Here is a 19,218-nt window from a genome sequence, read left to right on the forward strand (position 1 = left end):
CTATTGTTTTGTACTCTAAGACTTTTTGGTTGTTCCTAATGAAACCCTAGCCACTTTATGCTTTCCCTTTCTATGGATCCTCAACATTAACATGGTATCAGAGCCGGGTTAAGGACTGCAATGTGGGCATTTGACCCAGGACCACGCTAGGCGTGAGGGTGGGTGTTGAATATGTTGTTGTGTTGTTGGAGATTGTTTGAAGTCCCACAAATTAGTCATAGCCGAATAAAATTCTTGAATGCTCATATTATTTTGCTTAAGAGCTCTAATGTCACTTTCCAACTAATAACGTTCAGCAAAATTAGACTGCTTATACAGCCGTTCCAAATGGTCCCAAACCTCTTTAGCAGTATCATATTTTGCTAATTGCATACATATTGACTGACAAACAGAATTATTGATCCAAGTAATGATCTTCGAATTACTAGCCTCCCATGTATCTAACTCTTTTGCATACTTTGCTTCATCTTTTTTATCGGTGGGCTTAACAGATGTTCCATCAACATAACTCCACACCCTTTTTCCTTTCAAAAAATTTCTCATTACATAACTCCAATAAGGATAATTTGATCCTTTTAATTGGACACTAATAGATTGAAGAGAATCATCCTTATCACTAGCCATTGCAATAAACTATGAAAGAACCAAAGGAAACAAAAAAAATAATTTGCCAAGGAAAGGAAAAGAACACCAAATCACAAGTTTGCTCCCAGTATGCGTAACAAGCTAAGTAGCAACAAACAATTCCAAATTACACACTTAATACTAAATCAAAAAAGTGCCAAGGCTCGTAAACAAATTCACTCCCAAACAGCAACACGTGACAATTTCATTCAAGAGAAGTATTAATCCAAAAATAATTGAAGGATAGAAACAAACCAAACTCTTTGATAAGATATAAAATGATTAATGTTAGTGTTCGTTTAATTTTAAACAAATCAAGTGATTGAACTTAATTAAGTGATTAATGGATTTTTCTTAGGACAGATTTGTTAGGAGAACTCGGGTTCAGTTTCTGAACGATTCTTTTATAAACAACATTATTTATTGTTTTGTTCGGTAAAAATAATTAGTTGATCAATTGGTAGCTACTAAAAATATTATATTGTTGGTATTAGAGTTCGTATCTCAAATCTCCATTTCTCCATATTTATAGTGTACGACTCTAGTTACTAGACTACATAATTGAAATGAGAATACATAATTAAGAGTATTATAGAAAAACAAAATTAAGAGCAGATTAAAACTCTCTTGAAATCTCTCGTGAGTTCTATTCAAATAATAGTTGAAGCTACTCTCTTACTAAGCGTATGTTTGGAGCATATTCAAATAAATAAGTTTTTATGTATTATTCATAAGTATATTAAAGTAATTTATGAAAATCGGTTTATAAAAATATAATTTTTGTTGATTAAAAAAAATATAAATTTTGTTAGCGAAAATTTATAATTTAATATAAAAACTTATTTACTTGTATAAGTTATTTTCTATAAGCTATAAAAAATAAGTTAATTCAAACGAGCTCTAAATCTACCTTTCTTTTGTTGGAATTTAAATTTTTCCTTTTTTCTTCTTTCCACCTCTATTAAATTGACCACAATGACTTTACCTGTCCTGAGGAATTAACATTAAACTTTTTTTTTTTTGTGTGTGCCCAAATTAACATTGACTTACTGATACATGTTATTATTGAGTTTTTATCATCAAAGTTGTATTCTTTTATCATCAAAGTCGATTTTTGCATTTTAATAGAGCCGAGGAAACCCTATAGTCAAAAAATAGATTTTTTATTGAGCATTGTTTTAACTTACACGTAGGTACTGACTGGAATATTGGATATAAAATATCATCCGAAAGATTTATAAAACAGAAGAAAATTCAATATAGCTTTCTTTGTTTAATTATATAATCAAAGACATTAAAATCAAGTAATTAATAAATTTCACTAAAAGATAGACCATTCAGAAAAATTTGAGTTAAAATTTTAAATAGAACAATTTTTAATCAGACTTTATATATCTTAGGCCAACTCCAAATTTTCAAGTCCTCATTTTCCAAAAAATTGAAGGATTAACACAAAAAAAAAGTCAAGTTCAGTTTGGCAAGAAAAAGAATAACAAGATTGTTCAATTTAGTTTCCCACATGCATACGGCATCTTAGAATTTCATAATTAAGATCCTGTGACCTATATATAAACTAAGGCATAATTCCCACATTCTACTCACAAAACACAATTTCTTCTCTTGTGTGATCTTGTGAATTAGTTGTTTATTTCACACCAAGAAAATGTCTCACATAAAAATATCACTATTGTCAATGTTCACTCTCTGCTTGATTACTTCACAGGCAGCAAGGTTCGACATAGTAAACCGATGTTCCTACACCGTCTGGCCAGCAGCCATTCCCAGAGGCGGTGGCCGACAGTTGAACTCGGGCCAAACATGGCCCCTAGACATCCCAGCTGGAATCTCAGCAGCGCGAATTTGGGGCCGAACCGGTTGTAACTTTGACGGTTCAGGACGTGGTAGTTGTCAAACCGGTGATTGCGGTGGTGCCCTTAGTTGCAGCTTATCCGGAAAATCTCCGACCACCCTTGCTGAATTCACACTTAATGGCGGAAACAATAAGGACTACATTGATTTGTCTGTGATTGATGGTTTCAACATTCCAATGCAATTTAGCTCAACCTCTAATGGATGCAACAAAGTACTAACCTGCAGGGATTCTAATTGCCCTGATGCTTATCATCAACCCAATGATGTTAAAACGGTTTCATGCCCCGGTGGTACCAACTATAGAATCGTCTTTTGCCCTTGAAATATTATTGAACCTATATAGCTCGCGCTATTGTGTTTTCTACAGTGGAAGTAAGCGAGGGCGTCAAATATGAATCTGATCTAAATAGTATCGTCTGCACTACGATGTACAACAATAATGCTTAGTTTATGCGTGGAATTATTCATAAATAATTTCTGACGAATACAATATATGGAATAAATTGTGTTACTTATGATTAAAACTATTAATACTATATAGTTCAAGTTATTTCATATTTGCACCATATAACATTGTCTTGTTCAGTTTGTTTCCGATCATCCGATGCTTGGCATTTGCGCTCCCTACGTTGTCAAGCAAATTTTGTAGTAATTAGTAGTTGACTAAAAATAACTGATAAAAATATGATTTTAAAAAATAATTAATGTAGGATTCATGTAATATGAATCACAATAAAAAAGGGAGAGGGTTGTGTGGATTTCGGATCTTAATTATGTTGAGGAGGCAACTCGAACATTTGTTTGGGGGTCTTTCCTGTGGGGACTACTTGGAGTCTTGGATCCAACATCTCCCGGATTATGAGATTTGGATCCTTGCTTAAATTTGGGATAGCTCCATATTAAGTTATCGCCTTTTCTTGGCAACTGGCGAGAAACAAGGTCCTAACTTTGGAAGAATCTTCTCCAAATATGATCATACAAAGAGGACCACGGAGCAACACGTATCTTTTTCGTCTTGTTCTAAAGTGGGCAAAACTTTTATTTATTACTTGTGATTTTGTTAAACAAACTTGGTATGGGATTTTTGTGTGGCAGCTAATTGCGATGCCTCTAAATACGTTTCATTTCTTCAGGTTATAATTCTCGACTTAAAAAACACATTTCTCTAAGTTTGGCATGTGGTGGTGGCATTTTGTTATAATATTCGAATATCATTGTTTTAAGTCTTTCAAATAACCTATTTGGAAGGCTCAAAACGATAATTTTCTTAAGTATGGTCGTTTGTGTTAAGCAAATAATGGTGACAAATATTCAATGTAGTTCATCTTTTGAAAATGACTATTGGGATTTGGGTGAGTCTCACGAGGGAATAGAATAATTGCATGCTTTGTTGATGCATTAATGATATTAGCCGTCCGATCTGAATCAGTGACTGATATTTATTGGCGGCAAATTAATCACAGTCATTCAATCTAAAATATATCGTTGTGGTTCAAATTAGTGGAAAATTGTGTCAAAATTAACGCAAATCTTAATCTGTCTCATGAGACTCGTTGGAGTGGTTGTCAAACCATTCTTATGCTTTGATTAGATAGGATATGTTGCTTCACTTTTGTCTTGGCCTCCCACTATCAGTATCTAGTGTTGGTATGTTGCTTATACTAGCTAGTACTAGTCTTGGGCTCCCGCTATCTCTTTAAAATAGTTTGAAGGCACATTTATCATTTTTAGAAAATTAATTTTATAGTAATAATTAAAAATGGAGAACAAAAACAATATTTTATTAAAAGTTTTTAAGTTAGTAAGATTCACCTTTGAACTAGATAAATGTCTAGCATCCTTAAAAAAAAAAAAAACATTTCGTCTAGCATCAATATTTAATAAATAAATAAATAAATATATAACTAAACTAGAAAATAAGTAGTATTAATAATTTGTGGCAACAAATTTATGATGGTTTTACATGAAGAAGTCTTCTTCAACCGATTCATTCATAAAAAATATTGATATTCAAACATGTCTTGAAGGTGAGCTCCTCCTAATCTATCTTTCAATCTTGGCTATGTGCCCTTGGATCCATCTATGAATTTTAAGTATGTATCATCATTGAAGATTTATTCGTTGCGTCACGTCACTAAATTTTCTTTGAGTCACAAAACTTATACTAGTACTAGTCCTTGTTAAAATAGAAAAACTAGTAGCACTATAGACACTAAGCTTGACTAACGAACGTATCACGTACGTACGAATTGGATCGGACAAAATGTGAGATAAAGTTGATTCTTTATTCTATAATCAAATGCGGCTTCTAGACTCTAGAGTAATGCATGATAAAGTCTAAACTGTTCAGTTTGCAAAGACTATATGCACATTTCTTAGACTTTTCAATTTTCCACCGTCTCATTAACGTTATCTAGCCTTATTTAAACTCAGGCTCCACATACTCCCCTTACACACAATAAAAAAATACTAGAACGTAGTATACTCTCTTGTCAAAATGACCCCTCTCATAAAAACCTTCTTGTTTTCTCTCGTCACTCTCTCCTTCACCTATACACAAGCAGCAACATTCGACATCACAAACAGATGCGGCTACACCGTATGGGCCGCTGCCGTACCGGGCGGTGGTAAACAATTGACCACGGGTCAAACATGGACCATCAACGTCCCTGCAGGTACCAAAGCTGCTCGTATTTGGGCCCGAACTGGATGCAGTTTCGATGGTTCAGGTCGCGGTCGATGCCAAACTGGTGACTGTGGCGGACTACTTAATTGTCAAGCTTATGGTACACCTCCAAACACACTGGCGGAATATGCTTTAAACCAATACATGAATTTGGACTTTTTTGACATTTCTCTCGTGGATGGATTCAACGTTCCAATGGATTTTAGTCCAACGTCTAATGGTTGTACACGTGGCATACAATGTAAGGCTGATGTTAATGGACAATGTCCTAGTCAGCTTAAAACACAAGGGGGTTGTAACAATCCATGTACGGTTTTTAAAACCGATAATTACTGTTGTAATTCTGGTAATTGTGGGCCCACCGATTATTCAAAATATTTTAAGGGTAAGTGTCCTGATGCTTATAGTTACCCAAAGGATGATGCCACAAGTACATTCACTTGCAATGGTGGAACCAATTACAAGGTTGTCTTTTGCCCATGAAGTGATGAACATGAACCATACACTAAATATAGAGAATAAATTGAAAAAGGGAAAGGTGCATGATGTGTGTGCACTTTAATTGTGAGCTTATCTATATATGATGAACAAATCTAAATGATGTATGTTTGAGATCATTATAAATAAATTTTCATGAAATTCAAAGGTAAACACATCATCGCAATTTTATTGAATTCAAAATTTCTTGAACTATGAATATTAAAATAGATTTCTGTCACTGTCAACATTTCGTCTAGCATCAATGTTTACTAAATAAATAACTAAACTACAAAATAAGTGTACTAGTATTAATAATTTGTGGCAACAAGTTTTTATGATGGTTTTAGATGAAGAAGTTTTCTTCAACCGATTCATTCTTTAAAAAATATTGATATTCAAACATGTCTTGAACCTTTTAAGGTGAGCTCCTCCTATCTTTCAATCTTGGCTCTGTTCTCTTGGATCCATCTATGAATTTATAAGTATGTATCATTGAAGATTTAATCGTCTTCAAACTTTCTTTGCGTCACGTCACTAAATTTTCTTTGAGTCACAAAACTTATACTAGTTCTCTAGTCTTTGCTAAAATAGAAAAACTTATAGTACCGACACTAAGCTTGACTAACGAACGTATCACATACGTAGTATAAGTCATTGAATAAAACTTTCAAAGGATTTAATAACATTTATGGCGCTGTACCGTAAGCACGTATAGTAATCATTAATCAAGAAAACTGTCAAACTCAAACTCAAGGTTGTCAGAACCGGACCGGTTATCGAAGCGGCGAGCTCACCGGTTCAAGGTCCAATTGGTCGGACCTGGTTCAATCGGGGTCGAACTATTTTTAATTAAATATATATTTTAATTAATATATAAATAAAAATATATGAATAATTGCTCAATATTTCATAATTTCACACATTAAAAAGATAAAATATCACAAGTCAAAATAAAATAAAATTTATAATTCAAACCAAATGAAAAACAGATGAAAAACAAAAACATTTCCTATTCCTACGACGTCTTTGTTTTGTTTCAGATTTTTTTAAATAAAAAAAAAGTTAAAATGACGTTGTTTTGCCTTGTTTTTTTTATAAAAAAAAAATCTGCAAAACCGCTTAAACCGCCCGGCCGGTTCGCCGGTTCGACCCCTGTTCACGCGTTTTTTTGCCGGTCAGTTTACTATCCATTTTTTGCTCAAAATCGAACCGTTTTCATGACCTGTTCACGGTCCAACCGGTCCGACCGGCCGGTCCGGTCCGGTTTTGATAACCTTGGTCAAACTAGTAAAAATAAAAAATCAAATTAGTCATACATTTTTGACACGTTTTTAAATAGGTTTATGAGATTATGAATATTTCATTTTGAGTATGTTAAACCGTTAAATTTTTATGGGTCATGATAAACAGTGTCTCCGAGACACTAGTTAAACATAATAATAAAGAAAATAAATGTCAAAATTAATTATGGAAAGATACGACGATGATGAACATTCATCATAATTTCTAGATTTCTTTTTTGGAGAATGTTAACTTGTGCCCTTAAGGCACATGTTAAGAAAGCAAAAATAGAAATTATTAAATGCTAATTTGTGCATTTTGACTTTTGAAGCATTAAATTTCTTATATCATTAAATGTTGAATTTCTATTTTGGTATATCTTAACATGTGCCCTAAGGGCACATGTTAACAAGACCCTTCTTTTTTTCATTTCAATTGAAAAATATTAAAACAAATAAATTTATCTTATGTGGTCTCTCACATCATCGTTTTTTTGAATAAAAACTTATATTAATGTTTTAATGTTTTGAATAAAAATAAATTATTGATATGAAAAAAAATATATTGCTTTTTTTTTATTTTAATGCTAGAATATTGATAGCTCGATCAATGTTTTAAATGCTACAACTATTGATCAATGTTTTTATATATGTTATACTTAAATTTCATTGTAAATTTACACTAAATAATTTGGTGAAAACCTCTTCTCTTACCCTACAATGGATTGTGTCTCCATGCTTTATTTTGTTATGTTTTTTACGAGTTGAGATCCTCTTCATTTCTTATGTTTTCCATTTTTTATGTTACCAAAGTTTTAAAATATTTTGGGGTGTATAAATGACATTTGGACTCACTTGATGTCACATTTTTGCATTTATATTCCCAAAACCAAGGTTATCAAAACCGGACCGGCCGGTCGGACCGGTCGGACCGTGAACCGGTCATGAAAACGGTTCGGTTTTGAGTAAAAAACGGACAGGAAACCGACCGGCAAAAAAACACTTGAACCCGGGTCGAACCAGGTTGAACCGGTGAACCGGTCGGGCGGTTCAAGCGGTGTTGCAGATTTTTTAATTTTTTTTAAAAAAAATAGGGCAAAACGACATCGTTTTAATTTTTTTTTTAAAAAAAAATCTGAAACAAAACAACGTCGTCGTAAGAATAGGAAAGATTTTTGTTTTTCATCTATTTTTCATTTGGTTTGAATTATAAATTTTATTTTATTTTAACTTGTGATATTTTATCTTTTTAATGTGTGAAATTATGAAATATTGAGCAATTATTCATATATATTTATTTATATATTAATTAAAATATATATTTAGTTAAAAACGGTTCGACCCCGATTGAACCTGGTCCGACCAATTGAACCTTGAACCGGTGAGCTCGCCGGTTCGATGACCGGTCCGGTTCTGACAACCTTGCCCAAAACTATATAATAATGGAGAAAATGGAAAGAATTGGAAATTGAGAGGATCCTAACTCGTTTTTTACGGAAGAAATGTTATTGATTTCACGGCATTGACCCAAAAATAAAAAGATTTCAAGTCAATAATACAAAATTACAAATTAATGGGTTCCGTGCACATGGTTTTCCTTTCATGTCTTCAATTAATTTGAATTGTCTGATTATAAATGAACGGATGAGATTTATAATAGTGTTAAATTATCAAAATCTAAATTGTGTAATAAGAATTGTTGAATTGCATGTGAATGGCCGAGATTCACCACTGCGGCAAACAGTGAGTATTTGCAATAACGATGAATCTAGGTTTGTCTTTATCCCACACACTCACACATGCTCAATTGTTTCTTTTTTATGTTATTTAAATGATATTATTTTTATGAGTTTTTTATGTTTTTTCTTTCATGTTATTTAAAATTACCGACTTGTAAGATAAGAAATGTCATTAGTTATAAACTTTAATCACGTTTTATTTTTAATCAATGTAAGACCTAATTTATCCGGTAATAATCAAGAACAAAGACTCAATTTAGTCTCTCACAAACAAAAAATGACATTTTTATATATGAAACAAATTAGTCTATGTGTTTTGTCTATATAGAAGTATCATATATTAATATTGATATTATTTTTTGAGAGAGACTCAATTGGATCGCGGGAAAAATGAGATCAAATTGATTCTTTTCTACAATGGCTTCTAGAGTAATGCATGATAAAGTCTTGGCGTCCAATTTACGAAGACATTTCTAGTTAGACTTTTCAATTTTCCACCGTCTCGTTAACGTTAACTGGCCTTATATAAACTCAGACTCCACACTCCCCCTACTCACAAAACAATACTAACACATTACACACTCTTTTCAAAATGACTCCTCTCATAAAAACCTTTCTATTTTCTTTTTTTCTCATCACTCTCTCCTTCCCCTATACACAGGCAGCACAATTCGACATCAAAAATAATTGTAGGGACACCGTATGGGCTGCCGCTGTGCCAGGTGGCGGTAGGCAACTAAACTCGGGAGAAATGTGGACCATCAACGTAGCTGCAGGTACCAAAGCGGCCCGTATTTGGGCCCGAACTGGTTGCAGCTTCGACAGTTCAGGCAACGGTCATTGTGAAACCGGTGACTGCGGCGGATTACTAAATTGCCAAGCTTACGGTACACCCCCTAACACACTAGCGGAATACGCTTTAAACCAATACATGAATTTAGACTTTTTTGACATTTCTCTTGTAAATGGATTCAACGTTCCTATGGATTTTAGTCCAACGTCTAATGGTTGTACACGTGGCATTCAATGTACCGCTGATGTTAACGGACAGTGTCCTAGTGAACTTAAAACACAAGGGGGTTGTAACAACCCATGTACGGTTTTTAAAACCGATAATTACTGTTGTAATTCTGGTAATTGTGGACCCACTGATTATTCAAAATATTTTAAGGGTAAGTGTCCTGATGCTTATAGTTACCCAAAGGATGATGCCACAAGTACATTCACTTGCAATGGTGGAACCAATTACAAGGTTGTCTTTTGCCCATGAAGTGATGAACATGAACCATGAATGCGTACACTAAATATAGAGAATAAATTGAAAAAGGGAAAGGTGCATGATGTGTGTGCACTTTAATTGTGAGCTTATCTATATATGATGAACAAATCTAAATGATGTATGTTTGAGATCATTATAAATAAATTTTCATGAAATTAAGAAAAAAACGATAAATCTTCTTACGTGATCATAACTAGTTGATTAAATTTGTACTATATATAGCGTAACATTATTAGCATTGTGTTTCGGGCCTTTCTGCTACTTGTTTGATACGTAGGCGGCGGTGATATGGTTAGAGTTGGGCATATGCTCTGTCAAGTGTCAACAATGGGGAAAAAAATGTCTACATACAACTTACCTAAACAATATAATCAAATTGTGTAAAAAAAAAAAAAAAAGCCAAATAAATAGATATTTGCAAATGATACTCATAATTTTCATTTTGAAAACACAAGAAGAAAACTTATATTAGAGATTGGGCCTTATCAACATGGGTCTGTACAAAGTTTACATTAGGAATGGAAAATTGCTCTTTAGGCCCATCTTGTTGCTCTCAGGCCCCCCTTAAATCCCAAAATACCCCTAGTTTTGGACAGAATCATCTGGATTCTACAATCCGAGTGAGTTTTATTTCGGAATTTATATTCCGAAAATGGTGAACCATCTGGATTCTGCTATGGATATATATATATATATATATATATAGATACAACACCAAGAGCAACAAATGTAGCTTTGGTAACCATCCTCTTCCATTCCTTGGTTGCAAAACGATGAACCATATACAATTGGTTCTGCTTCTGAAAATGATTAATATGCATTCTGTCTGTCTAATACCCTATAACTTTCGAACAAAGAATTAAGAGACTATAGAAACAAAAATAGCATGACACCTATTCAAACCCATCCATTTGATAAAATCGAGCAGAAGAAGGAGATGAACAGTTTTGTTCCAAGGAAGAAGAAGGTGAACAGTATCATTCGGATTGTAACTCTCGAAATACAATTTTTCCCCTGTATGTTGCATGATTTCGGAATTTACATTCCAATCTTCCATAATTTCAGATTTCATAATCCGAATCTCTTGTTAATCAGAATTGATATTAAGTCTTGCACTCTTGCCTAAATCAAACAGAATTGAAATTACTGATCTTCATAAACACACTCTTGTTTGTATGGATACTCAAACACAGTCTTAGAACCACAACTCATATTCTTGAGAGTTCTATGGATTATATGAAGATAAGTGACGGAAATCATCATGACATCAGTGATGTCTGGTGGTTTGAATTTTCTTTTTTCACTAGATAAGTTTACAAAAAAAATCCAGTAAACTAAATTGTCTAAATAAAAAAATGTGTTAGTACCGTAAATATTATGCGGGGTGAACTGAATTCGAAAATGTTAAAAGTAAGGTTGAAAAAAAAAATATTTGACCCAAGGAAATGAAAAAAATTAAATGTACAAAATTAAATGTAAAAAAGGATAAAATTGGAATATTTTGTAGTTTGTAAGCATGGGAGTATAATTATAGGGGTTGAAGGGAAAATTTTCCAAACAAAATTATTATATGAAATTAAAATGACATTTCAACACAAGGTATGTAAAAGATGTTGTGGACTCAACAAAAGAGTCACATTACATCAACAAAACGAAAGGGACTTAACCAACAAACCAAAAGATAAGAGCACAGAACCTTAAACCAATACAAACCAAAATCTCAAAACCATATCGCAATACAAACCCAGAACCTCAATTATTTAGTTTGACAGTAATCTAAAACCTCAATTATTCAGAAAAGACAAATAGTAATCAGCAGGAAACTAATTAAGCCTGATTATAGACAGGTTCGATCAGTTCCAGCCTAGCAATAACCAAATTAATTTCTGATTATATGGTCAGAAATTGTATTTATGTGGTCAGAAATTTTATAGTAGTAAATTCACACTTCACAGAGTTTGTTATAGTAGGAAATTTCGATCATTGATACGTAATCAATCTAATCGGTTCTTAATATATACATGTGGTGAGCTAGGAAAAAGTACAATTAATTACTGCGTAACACTGATGTTAGTTGCCATAATGTTATAATAACCACTGTATATTAATTCAAGTTTAAGCCTTTTCATATTTGTTTTTAACAAAAATTAAAATAAAAAGTTTTTTCATATTTTGACAACTTTGATAATGTGACATGTCTCGTTGTCGAATACTATAAGGATATCTCTCATGTGTCTCCTTCAAGACTTGGGCCCCCTGGCTTATTGTGCTGCAATGCAAGCTATCCTTTTACGTGTTTGTTTTGAGCTCTCTAATCGTATCCAAGTGGGCAAAATGATTCACAACTATAGTTTATGAGGATTAACATTATCTCATTAATGGCTCATTACATCAATAAAAAAAATAAAAGATGAATTATTTTCTAATCTCCCTATAAACTAAAATTAGGAAATAAAAATTAGGAGAATGTTAACATGTGCATCAAAAGCACATGTTAAGGAAGCAAAAATAGAAAGTATTAAATGTTGAAACATTAAATTTTAACTTTTCAAGCATTAAATTTTTGTATCATTAAAAGTTAAATTTCTATATTAAGATACCTTAACATGTGTCCTATATGCACATGTTAACAACACCCTAAAAATTATCTATCCCAGTAAAAGATGCATTAGTTATTTTCCCTCTAAATATGATGTTATTTTGAGCATTCCAAAGACTTCAAGTTTTTGAGCATTCCAAAGTCCTTTTGCATTTTTTCTACTTCACCAAAGCCCTAAAATCATTTAAATGACTCCAAATTTCTTCAAATTGAATCATATCATATCAACATTTAACCACTTGTAAATTTTCTTTCACACTTTAGATGTGAAAGAACATTCAATAATAAACAGTGAATGTCTTTTTCTCTAAAACAAAATGTACAACACCATTCACGATGATTAACTATAAAACTTTTGCTCGACAAAGTCATACGAATTGATAATCTCTCTAATAATAATAATCTACATCCAAAAATGATCATTTTGAAGAAGCATCATTTACCCAAAGATGATTTAAAACATTCACCATATTCTCATCAATTGCCTTAATAACCTACACAGTTTTGAAGAACATACTTTTACCCAAAACTTTAAAGCTTATTATTGTTGAACTTGATGAGTCTGCTATAATAATGAGTTTGGCTAAATTAAGATGGGTACAATCATTAGGTGTTGAAAAGGTTCTGGATCAAAATGACATAAAAAATTGTCCCAAATTATTTGACTACTCAATTTTTAATGCAGTATTTTACAAATATACTCTTTACTCTCTCCGTCCCACAGTAAGTAGTCCAATTGACTGTTTCACGTATGTCAATACATAATTTTGTTCGTTAATATATTTAACAGAAATACTAAATGGTATGAGACGAAATTCGACAACATGTGTGGCACAATCTTCACCGTTTAACAAACTATTCCATTTACCACCTGGACATGTATTCCGCCAAAGCCGAATTTAACAATCTACAAAATCATGTCAAATCAGCTTTTGCATTTCTTCGTAACTATTGTCGTACTCAATAGCAGTCCTCTATATTTAATTAGTTAATATTATAAATTTTTTGATATTTTAGAAATATTCATTGAAACAAATTCAACATACAATATATAATTGATAACTTATAACAATAATAACTTTAAAATTAATGTATTAAATACATTTAATATTTTATAAACACTAACAATATAAAACTTTTATGATAGGATCACAATATTTTGAGTTGAGGTTCAAAATTTTAAGGCATGATGCTGTCGTTTACCCTGCATCTGCACCCTATAGAAGTCGGGCCTAACTGTGATATAAAATGAAACTTAAAACAAAAACGGAGGAGTATTAGTATAATTAATGCATGATAGTATAAGGTCAAAGAAAACAATTAATCCCACATGATTCACGATACACTTTCTAAATATAGATAAAAGAACTATTTTTTTTGAAATGCCTAAAATATTTGCATTATGAGATTGAGTCTTAGGATGGCCTGGCGTGGAATCGAAATCCATATTCATTCAATCATAACAAAAGTGTGTCCTCTTATTTAATTTTTTATAAGCAAAAATTTATTATAAGGAAGTATAAGAGTACTCAAATCTTACAACAAAAAACACTAAACTAAGTACTTAGAATATAAGACATTAAATTTAAACACTAAAAAAGAAAAGAAGTACAACTCCTACGCCCATACCGACTAGTGAACTACAACCAAAAATGAAATTTGATTGTCTCCAATAATGATGAAACATCTGATATATTACCGTAAAGATTACTTTAATGCGAAAATCCCAAATATTTTAAATAATTGTCAACCGTACCAAATACTGGACACCACATTTCGCTAACTCTTATTTATCTCTTTAAAATCCTTCAATTTCAAACTTAAAAAAGTTAGGAACAAACAATTTATCTTTTCTTTTTAAGGAAAAAGAACTAAAAAGCTTCTTCATGAATCATGACGCGCTATTTAACGGGAGCTTACATGGCGATCCTATCTAGAAGCTAAAAATGGGGCCCATATCCAAAACATAATTAATGGTACTACATTATTAATTAATTAACGAAAATGAAATGCGCGCGCCAAACTTAACAAATCAAACGGATTATTATAAAAAGAAATAAATTAAAACATTCCTCATCCCAATGCTCCTTATCCAAAATTTATTTTTCAATATAAAATTTTGCAATAATATATATATTCTATTCACAAATTAGTACTCCTTCGTTTTTTTTTTTTTAATTTTGATAATCCTCTAATTCCTAGGGTAAAGTGTCCTAATAGTCCAGAGTTCGGCCGCGAGGTAAGTAAAGTCTGATAAAAAAATTGTTCCACCCAGGAATCAAACCTGAGTTCTCCCAAAATTCGTCCTTTTTGGTGAAGCGCATTTACCACTTGAGATCAATGACTTGGTTACTCCCTCCGGTCCTTAATATAGGAGAAACTTTCCTTTTTAGATTCATTGGGAATTCAATGTATCTATTCTTTATTTGTAGACACAACATATAAAAATTATTTGTCGGAAAAAACAAATTTTTTACTATTAGATTAATTTATGCCATATAGTTGCTCGCACAAAAAAAATCTTAATTTAAGAATCTTAATTTAAGAAATTAATTAAACTCAACAAAATTAGTTGTGAGCAACACTCAACAATTTAAAACAAATCTAGTTTTACAGAAGTAGTATTAATTTAAGTATTTAACAGTATAAAAGACAAACTCAAATTCCCAATCTCTCGCTTTTTCCTCATCTCCTTTAAGAATCCCACTCCTCTCTCTATCTCTCTGATTCCAAAAATATGGCGTCACCGTCGCAAAAGATACTTGTTACCGGTGGTGCCGGTTTCATCGGCACTCACACCGTCGTTCAGCTTCTCAACGATGGTTATAATGTTACCATCATTGATAATTTTGACAATTCTGTTATGGAAGCGGTCGACCGTGTCCGTGAACTTGTCGGTTCAAATCTTTCTCCGAATCTCGAATTCACAGAGGTTCGTTCGTTCTCATTTCATTCATAATAATCTCTTCAATTTCGTTATTATTGTTACAATCTCAATTATTATCGTTTTGATTTCAGGGTGATCTCAGGAATAAGGATGATTTGGAGAAACTTTTCTCACAAACTACGTAAGAATACAAACGAAAATATTGTATTAGATTAATTTAATTTATATGTTTAGTTAGTGTGTTTATTTTTTAATTATTAATTAATTGATTTTGATGAAATAGATTCGATGCTGTGATTCATTTTGCTGGATTAAAAGCAGTTGCAGAAAGTGTTGCAAATCCACGTCGCTATTTTGATAATAATCTTGTTGGCACTATCAATCTCTATGAAGTTATGTCCAAGTATAATTGTAAAAAGGTTCGATCCTTCTATTTTCATCATCATTTGGCAATGTATAATTCAAAATCTATAATCACTTATAATTCAAAAGCTATTGTTTATGATTTTGTTTGTGTGACAAGTCAGATAAACTTTTCAGGATAGCTTATGAAAACGACTTATAAATTACTATATATAACTTTATTTTATTCTTTTTATAGAAAAATGGTTTATACATAACCACGTATGTACTATATGATAAGTGTCATACTGTTGAATTTTTAGATTTGTGGTCCAAAAATATGGAGTGTTTAGATTCCGTTCATTGTAATAATCGTGGATGATTGGTTGTAATTGGATGGAAGTTGATTTCGTGAAGTTAGAATATCAACGGTCTAATCTTTATCTAACTGTCGAGGTCTCTTGACCGAATGATTTTCCTATAACATGTTTGTGCTTCTTTGCAGATGGTTTTCTCATCATCTGCAACTGTTTATGGCCAACCTGAAAAGATACCTTGTGAGGAGGATTTCAATTTACAAGCCATGAATCCATATGGACGAACCAAGGTAACCGTTGGTTTGTTTCGGGATTGCTTCTTTCATTCATTCTTGTATTTTCTTTTAATGATTTTGTGCCAGTGGTTTTCAATTAGTATTACTGTGATAATAGTATTCACAATTGTATTAAGTATAAATTCACTGAATTACAGTGCCTGTTTTTTAGGTTCTAATGAATTGTCTTTGTTTGCTCTTTCATGCTTCACGTTGCAGCTTTTCCTAGAAGAAATTGCGCGAGATATTCAGAAAGCTGAGCCAGAATGGAGGATCATTTTACTGAGATACTTCAATCCAGTTGGGGCCCATGAAAGTGGTAGACTCGGTGAAGATCCCAAGGGCATCCCAAATAATCTCATGCCTTATATACAGCGTGTAGCTGTTGAAAGATTACCCGAGCTCAATGTATACGGTCATGATTATCCTACGAGAGATGGTTCTGCGGTTCGTACAAGCCACACATGCTGCAACTTTTTCTTTACATCATCATATAACAATGACTCTTTTTATAAAAAACTTAAAAAAAATAAAATCATATATTCCTCCCAATGGAGGAGTTGATTCTCCTAAAATTATTAGTAATAACTAATAAGAAAGTAAGGCATTTCAAAAATTGGTTAGAAAATTGAGTACATCTTAATACATCTGTATTTGTTATGTTTGTTCATGAAATATAAATCTTTAATTTTTTCTATCAACCAATAATATACATACTTTATTAGCTTTAAAATTGTGACAGCCAGACAAATTATTGGGTGATAAGGAAAATAACAGAAGAGATATATTCCTCACTACTGCAAAAATGCTAAACCTCATTCTGTTTTCTTAAAATAAGATTCGGGACTATATCCATGTGATGGACTTAGCAGATGGTCACATTGCTGCCGTGAGAAAGCTTTTCACAGCAGATGACATAGGTGAGTTATTCTTTATCTCCCCTTATTCATCCATACAGACAAACTTGCATTTTTCTAACGTTAGCCGTGTACTGGAATTTTAACAAGTGTTTTTGCATTTGTTGATTGATTGTCTTGCATCGGGTGTGATAAAGTAAAATGGGACAAATTGGTTTTCAGGTTGTGCTGCTTACAACTTGGGAACTGGTTGTGGTACATCGGTGCTTGAAATGGTTGATGCATTTGAGAAAGCTTCTGGCAAGGTAATTGTATACCTGCTTGATATACAAGTATATTTATGTGCAGTACTGCACACAAAAAAGGAAATAATCAATTATCTTATTTTATTGGATATTATATCTTCAGAAAATTCCAGTGAAATTGTGTCCACGAAGACCGGGAGATGCTACGGAGGTTTATGCATCTACAGAGAAAGCTGAGAAAGAACTTGGTTGGAAGTAAGTACTTGATTTGATCGTTTTGTAGTACATAACAATCATAGTTAAGTAAAATTCTTAATCATCCAGGTTTTTAACTAAGTTTTTGTTGACCAAAAAAGATAAGGTTCTCAAAACAAAACGATTGGCACGCTATGATTCATTGTACTCGCATATCTGATAAACAACTTTCGATTTTACGCTGTAATTCTTGTTTGGTTATAAATAATTCGGACCTTTTCTTCTTCAGGGCCAAATATGGTGTAGCGGAGATGTGCAGAGATCAGTGGAATTGGGCAAAGAATAACCCATGGGGTTACTCAGGGCAGCCTTGAATCAGCTTGACAAAGATAGTGCTCATCTATCTACCAATATTTTCGATGCAAATAGGTTTCCCATTGTTGAAGAAGATTTGATGCCTTGTGATTTACTTTGGCGCTTAATAATCTATAGAATAAAGTTTTGGTTGCTATTTCATAAACGATAAAGACTACACATTTGATTACACAAAAGTAATTATATTCTTTTTGATATAGATATATATAAAAGTAACAACAACATCTAAGTTTGAGAAAGACAACCAAAATTTTAACATTATCTTGAAACTGTAATTTTGTTTGCTTTTGAAGTACAGGATATATTTGAAATTAAAGTGATCATGAAACTGATAATGTGATAAGTTTGAAAGTGACCAAAATTTTAACATTATCTGGGTTCAATTGGCCAAGTGCAGTTAAATCATAAGTAAATTGCTATCTTTGAAAGTGACCTCGTCCGGAGGGGAAATGGTTGAAAACAGAAAGGGGTAATTTTGCTTGATTTTCTGCAACGACTATTTGATATATGAGAGTAAATATAAAATTAAGTCTCAGTCACTTTTTTATGTATTACCTTTTGGTTTGTAGAGAAAGATCTGATAATTCGAATTTCAATTGAGAGATAGGTAAGTCATGGTCGTTTTAATTAAGACTCTATTCCGCGCAGAATTGAACAATTCCTAGCCAAAGTCCACACTCCCACAAGACTAACTCACTCTAGCTGCACATAAAGTATTAAAGTCATAAACATAAACCTATTGCACTCCTCAGAGCAACTCATAAACCTGTTGGAATGCTCTCATATTTTGCAGATTGTAAAATAAATACTTACACTTTTCATGGCGATCAAATTATCATTAGTGTTCAATGATTTAAATGTGAAAGCGAATATTATGGTGAAAAACCACAATATGTAACAACCTATAGATGATGAATGAATTGAAATGATTTCATTGATTGGGAAAGAATACAAGTTGAGCTTATATATGCGCTCAAAACTCAAAAGATAGATACACTGTAACTGAAAATAACTAAATACATTGCATATAACAACTGCAACTGGAATAAATTAATACCCCTTTCAAGGTGGAGAGTATACAAACTTTGGAAAAAAAATTGTTTCACTGCTTCAATTTTACTTTACCCGTACAAACTACTCAATATTCTAATTTTACCCTTTTTATT

The 19,218-nt window shown here is 32.4% G+C and overlaps 4 protein-coding genes across 4 annotated transcripts; all 4 read left to right on the forward strand.

The window, feature by feature from the left end:
- Nucleotides 1-2,210: 2,210 nt before the first annotated feature.
- Nucleotides 2,211-3,054, forward strand: LOC123915983 (thaumatin-like protein). Its single transcript, XM_045967295.1, has 2 exons — nucleotides 2,211-2,829; nucleotides 2,897-3,054. Exon 1 carries the CDS (start codon nucleotides 2,288-2,290, stop codon nucleotides 2,816-2,818), a length of 531 nt encoding a protein of 176 aa, XP_045823251.1. The 5' UTR covers nucleotides 2,211-2,287; the 3' UTR covers nucleotides 2,819-2,829; nucleotides 2,897-3,054.
- Nucleotides 3,055-4,953: 1,899 nt separating this feature from the next.
- Nucleotides 4,954-10,127, forward strand: LOC123915985 (protein P21-like). The gene is made up of 2 exons (XM_045967297.1): nucleotides 4,954-5,675; nucleotides 9,962-10,127. The coding sequence occupies exon 1, from the start codon at nucleotides 4,994-4,996 to the stop codon at nucleotides 5,663-5,665; it is 672 nt and encodes a 223-aa protein (XP_045823253.1). The 5' UTR covers nucleotides 4,954-4,993; the 3' UTR covers nucleotides 5,666-5,675; nucleotides 9,962-10,127.
- On the forward strand, nucleotides 9,243-10,127 carry LOC123915984 (protein P21-like). Its single transcript, XM_045967296.1, has one exon. The coding sequence runs from the start codon at nucleotides 9,274-9,276 to the stop codon at nucleotides 9,949-9,951; it is 678 nt and encodes a 225-aa protein (XP_045823252.1). The 5' UTR covers nucleotides 9,243-9,273; the 3' UTR covers nucleotides 9,952-10,127.
- A 5,006-nt stretch (nucleotides 10,128-15,133) lies between these two features.
- LOC123915986 (bifunctional UDP-glucose 4-epimerase and UDP-xylose 4-epimerase 1) lies at nucleotides 15,134-18,197 on the forward strand. Its single transcript, XM_045967299.1, has 9 exons — nucleotides 15,134-15,491; nucleotides 15,578-15,627; nucleotides 15,730-15,865; nucleotides 16,294-16,395; nucleotides 16,600-16,827; nucleotides 17,219-17,300; nucleotides 17,460-17,542; nucleotides 17,646-17,737; nucleotides 17,967-18,197. Exons 1-9 carry the CDS (start codon nucleotides 15,297-15,299, stop codon nucleotides 18,049-18,051), a joined length of 1,053 nt encoding a protein of 350 aa, XP_045823255.1. The 5' UTR covers nucleotides 15,134-15,296; the 3' UTR covers nucleotides 18,052-18,197.
- Nucleotides 18,198-19,218: the final 1,021 nt, after the last annotated feature.

This window comes from Trifolium pratense, linkage group LG3 (genome assembly GCF_020283565.1).
Source record: "Trifolium pratense cultivar HEN17-A07 linkage group LG3, ARS_RC_1.1, whole genome shotgun sequence".
In the NCBI taxonomy this organism is placed as follows: Eukaryota; Viridiplantae; Streptophyta; class Magnoliopsida; order Fabales; family Fabaceae; genus Trifolium; species Trifolium pratense.

Coding starts and splice junctions, on each gene's coding strand:
- LOC123915983 (XM_045967295.1), top strand. CDS start 2,288: ATGTCTCACATAAAAATATCACTATTGTCAATGTTCACTCTCTGCTTG.
- LOC123915985 (XM_045967297.1), top strand. CDS start 4,994: ATGACCCCTCTCATAAAAACCTTCTTGTTTTCTCTCGTCACTCTCTCC.
- LOC123915984 (XM_045967296.1), top strand. CDS start 9,274: ATGACTCCTCTCATAAAAACCTTTCTATTTTCTTTTTTTCTCATCACT.
- LOC123915986 (XM_045967299.1), top strand. CDS start 15,297: ATGGCGTCACCGTCGCAAAAGATACTTGTTACCGGTGGTGCCGGTTTC. Junction 15,866..16,293: donor CCAAGTATAATTGTAAAAAG/GTTCGATCCTTC, acceptor GCTTCTTTGCAG/ATGGTTTTCTCATCATCTGC. Junction 16,396..16,599: donor ATCCATATGGACGAACCAAG/GTAACCGTTGGT, acceptor TTCACGTTGCAG/CTTTTCCTAGAAGAAATTGC.